The 5,000-nt window shown below is 46.9% G+C and overlaps 1 protein-coding gene across 2 annotated transcripts in view; it reads left to right on the top strand.

Moving 5' to 3' along the window:
* Window positions 1-5,000, top strand: part of LOC143275310 (uncharacterized) — a 26,252-nt gene that overhangs the window by 1,255 nt on the left and 19,997 nt on the right. For both annotated transcript variants that reach the window (XM_076579310.1, XM_076579309.1), the window contains exon 2: window positions 1,735-2,711. In XM_076579310.1, coding sequence (XP_076435425.1) covers window positions 1,812-2,711 — 900 coding nt within the window. In that variant the 5' untranslated portion in view covers window positions 1,735-1,811. The remainder of the gene's footprint in view (window positions 1-1,734; window positions 2,712-5,000) is intronic.

Here is a 5,000-nt window from a genome sequence, read left to right as displayed (position 1 = left end):
CCCCCCCCCCCCCCCCCCCCCCCCCCCCCGCCCCCACCCCCTTTTTTTCTTTTTCTTTTTTTTCCTGCGTGCAGTCTTATTTGTTTATTCTATCGAAGTGGATTTTTCTACTGAATTTTGCCAGGTACAACCGTTTTGTTGCCGTGGGTTCTTTTACGTGCGCTAAGTGTATGCTGCAACCACGCCGCGGGACCTCGGTTTATCGTCTCATCCGAATGACTAGCGTCCAGACCACCACTCAAGGTCTAGTGGAGGGGGAGAAAATAACGGCGGCTGAGCCGTGATTCGAACCAGCGCGCTCAGATTCTCTCGCTTGCTAGGCGGACGCCGGGTTACCTCTAGGCCTCTAGGCCATCACAGACACACACACACACACACACACACACACACACACACACATACTGACAGACAAACAGAATCACACCCCTACCCCCACCCCCAACGTATAATCCATACGTTTTCCCACACCACACTGACTCCGCTGACATGACAAGCGACTACAACACTGACAGAGGCAGTATGATCAATGTTTGTTTTACGCTTTGGCGATGTGGAACAAGGAAGGGGTGTGGGAGGTGGAATAGATACGAAAATGGAATAATCGTCTTCTTCTTTTTTTCTTCTTCTTCTTCTTTATTCTGGTGGTGTTGTTCGTATGATGAGCGAGTGAGTGAATTAATGAGAGAGAGAGAGAGAGAGAGAGAGAGAGAGATTGTTGTGTGTGTGTTTGTGTGTGTGAGTGTGTGTGTGTGTGTGTGTGTGTGTGTTTATTTGTGTGTGTGTGTGTGTGTGTGTGTGTGTGTGTGTGTGTGTGTTTATTTGTGTGTGTGTGTGTGCTCGCTTTCGATGCGCTGTGTAATATTCCATCTCTCTGCGTCTCTCTCTCTCTCTCTTTCTCTGTCTCTGTCTCTCATGCTCCCCTCTGTGTCTGTCTGTCTGTCTTTCCCTCTCTCCCTCATATCGTATGATGGTACTTAAGGCAAAAATTCTTCGAACGATTTGATTTGACCATCATGTGAAAAAGATTAAGAACATTATTTGTATATTCTAATTCAGTTCACAGCCTAAGCAGATAAACGTCAAAAACTGCAATGCCGCAACAAACATACAATAATATGTATGATAGTCGTGTTCGACTATGACCATCAGAACAGCAGAGGAGGTAACTGCTGTGCCGACTGCCTGGGTCAGAATTTGACTATGATTATAGTGGAGAGTGCCTTGCCCTTGTTACATCCCCACTCTCTCGGCCAAGAGGGTTTTTAGGACAGTCGGCGTTGGGGGTGGTTCCCGGCCGGCAAAGGTCAAGTAGCCCCCAAGGCTGCAGCACTAAGAGCCCTGAGAGCAATCTTGCCTCCTAGTTTAATTGAGAGTCATAGTCTTTCACAGAAGACTAAGCTGTAAATCATTTTCCATTGCAATGGAGAAACCATTGACGATACACTGAGCTCTCACTTTGATGTTGGCCCAACTTTAAATTTATGTCAATCTGTGAGCTTAAATGCTAAATGGACAATGAAATATGCCAGTGTCAGTGTCTCTCTCGTATCATTCATGTAGGTATATATTTATTGATTTACATTGCTTGTTCACAACTGACATCTGACTGCATGTTCACCACATGCATGACTGATAACTCTCCCCCCACCCCTACCCTTGCCTCTCCAGAGTCCTCTCTCTCCCTTCCCGGCCCACCTCCCAACCTCTCATTCGATCCCTGTTTCTCATTTCCAGTGGAACACTCCGAGCATTCACTCTGTACTAAAGCCGGCCTTCAGCTGCCCTGACCCGGCCGTGAAAACGTCGCCAACATGGAAACGTTCTCACAGCTCTCGGCGTGTGGCTGCGGCCATCGCAAACATCCGACCGTGCCACTAACCACTAAATACCAGAACCAGTTCCACCAGAGAAGACAGAGCGTGCGTTCCTTGGCGCTACGTCCCGTGGCAGCGGACGCGGCCCAGGCCGAAGAGAATTCTGGCAGCATTTCGCTGGCATCTCTTCACATACAAGCTCTCAGACCTCCTGAAAATTCGGCATCGATAATAACTGCTGGAACTGAGGACGAAAAATCGCCGCGACTCGGTGACTACGATGCAGCTTGGCAGGGGAACGGGAGTGATTATACGTACGGCACCCGCAGTGCTGTTGTGGGAAAGATAAGTGCAGCCACCGCGGACAAAATCAACGGTGTTATTACTGAATCTCATGCTTCCATTTTAAAACCTAAACCTCGCGGTAGTTTGAAAAGTGCCGGACATGAGAGAGAATCTCTCAAAGACAGAGCAACGTCACGCCACAAAGACACGCCAAGTTACGCGTCCCATGGCTCCTCAAGTCAAAACCACTCCACCGCTCCCTCGAACAAGACACACGATTACGTCACAGGCGCTCGTGCGACCCACGAGACGGACCCACGTGACCTTAGGGAAAACCTCGTGACGCACGGAGAGTTCATATCCCGTCGGCCCCCACCGGCGTTCAGAAGCAAAAGCGTCCTTCGACAGCAGCAACAGCAGCAGCGACAGCAGAGGGTTGGCAGAGAGCGGTGTCGTAGCGGTGTGACCCCCTCTAGAAACCTCTCCCCGGGCCAACAACAGACGAAGGCCTCAGCGGTGCGGGCGCGTCGGGGAAAGAGTGCCGGAGACATCCGCTACTGTGGGAGACCTTGCGATGCTTGCAGCCTGCAGAAGCTTCAACAGTGGGCCAAGGTGAGGATGGCCCTGATCACACTGACACACATGCGCGCAGACACACACACACACACATACACACACGAGCGCGCGCACGCGCGTACACACCGTCACGCTCTGACGGACAGACACACACACACACACACACACACAGACAAACGCGTATGTATTGTAACTTATACATATAAGTTCGACCGCTTTTACGCCTTCTTGAAACAAGAAACTGAAACTGGCATAAGAAATAACATAATCTCCGTCAGAGTCTATAATTATATAGGAGTCCGTTTATCAGGATAAGAAATAACCTGATCTCCTTCAGGGTCTATATTTAGCGTAGCCTGCACCCAACAGGCCGGTCCTGGGCGATACGGGTACCTGCAGTGAGTGTTGGTCCGGTGATTTTGGTGGGACGCTTTGGAAGATGAGTACTGCATGCGTGCTGTGAACACTGGGATGGCTGGCACCCCCCCAGTACGATTCTGTTCTGAATGGGCATGCTTTCTTTTCTTATGCTACTCTTAACTTACCATAGCTTTTGATTGATTGATTGATTGATTGGTTTATTCATCTATCTACCTACCTTTCTGTTGATTAATTAATTAATTTGTTAATTAATTGATTAGTTAATTGGTTAATCAGTTCATTTATTTATTTATTCATTTTGTTTAATTTTTTTTTTTTTGTTTTGACACAAAATGTCTGTACCTGTGTACAGTCAGTAAACCAGCCTTAACTTTTCATTCTCGAGGTGTTTGTTTGTTTGTTTGTTTTTCCATCTGAGCCTCGCAGCACTGAGCTATTTAACCCATAATGCACTGGGACAATTCATGGAGATACATGGGTGGCTGGGGAGGGGGATTGGGGGGGGGAGGGGGTAGGAGGTGTGTGAGGTGGGGGATCGGGGGGGGGGGGGTCATTGGGGAAGGGTCAAGAGGAGTAGAAGGCGGAGGGAGAGTGGAGGGGTGTGTGTGTGTGTGGGCGGGGAGAGGGGAGGGGAGGGGGAGGGGGGGAGGGAGGTAGAGCATAATGTATAGTCTGCTATTCATGAGATTTTTAACTCACTCAGTACGGCCAGTCCTCTCTTCTCCTCTACACAGACCCTTCGGATGTCCAGTGGGTGTCTGAATGACCCAACCTTTAGCTTCCGTCGTCAGAACTGTGGTATTCTTTGTCAACATTCAGTATAAGAGCGTTCTGCTTGCAATATTTTGATGATGGTAATTGGGATGAAACGCTGTTAACGTCGTCTCTTTCGCCGTTCGTATGGAGAGAGTTAAACCAACAGTCTTTCACACCTGATCTTCTAACAGTCATTCCTGTACCCTTGTTATTATTGACTGCAGGGTGTTGCTGGCTGTTCATACTGAGTACCAGCTGGTTTATCTTCATGCACTGTCCGAGCCAATTACTCACGCAGCTAAATTTGGATACCGGAAGTTAATCAAGTATATTTGTATTTGTATTTCTTTTTTTCACAACAGATTTCTCTGTGTGAAATTCGGGCTGCTCTCCCTAGGGAGAGCGCGTCACTACACTACAGCGCCACCATTTTTTTTTTTTTTTTTTTTTTTTTTTTTTCCTGCATACAGTTTTATTTGTTTTTCCTATCGATGTGGATTTTTCTACAGAATTTTGCCAGGAACAGCCCCTTTTGTTGCCGTGGGTTCTTTTACGTGCGCTAAGTGCATGCTAGCACACTGGACCTCGGTTTATCGTCTCATCCGAATGACTAGCGTCCAGACCACCACTCAAGGTCTAGTGGAGGGTGGAGAAAATATCGGCGGCTGAACCGTGATTCGAACCAGCGCGCTCAGATTCTCTCGCTTCCTAGGCGGACGCGTTACCTCTAGGCCATCACTCCACATATATATAGGTGCGTGACTGGTGCATTGATCTGGTGTTGTTGTAATATAAAAGTTCGAATGTTCGTAGTCAGCTGGTTATTCAGTAAGATATTTAAGAATGATAATGATAAAAACCGGCCCAAGCTTTTGTTCATTAATGAATTGGTTGGTGACTTTTTTTGTTTGTTTGTTTGTTTGCTTAATTGAATTACTGGTTGATTGGGTAATTTGTTAGAGAAAGAAATGATATCGGTAAACTTAACTTTGAGACAGAAGTTCTAACTGCTTGCTCTCTAAAACAAAAACAAACAAGGCCATCAAGACTCACTTGTGATACACTTTTTTTTTTAAATCCAAGCTTTTTATGTATTGAGTATAATTTCAAAATGTAATGTTTAAGATGAGAAAGATCAGTTTAAAGCAAATTAACTCCCCTAGCATTACAGAGTAATTTCCCTTTTTT

Source organism: Babylonia areolata, chromosome 30, assembly GCF_041734735.1.
Source record: "Babylonia areolata isolate BAREFJ2019XMU chromosome 30, ASM4173473v1, whole genome shotgun sequence".
NCBI classification, from domain to species: domain Eukaryota; kingdom Metazoa; phylum Mollusca; class Gastropoda; order Neogastropoda; family Buccinidae; genus Babylonia; species Babylonia areolata.
This window is presented reverse-complemented; position numbering and strand designations above follow the sequence as displayed.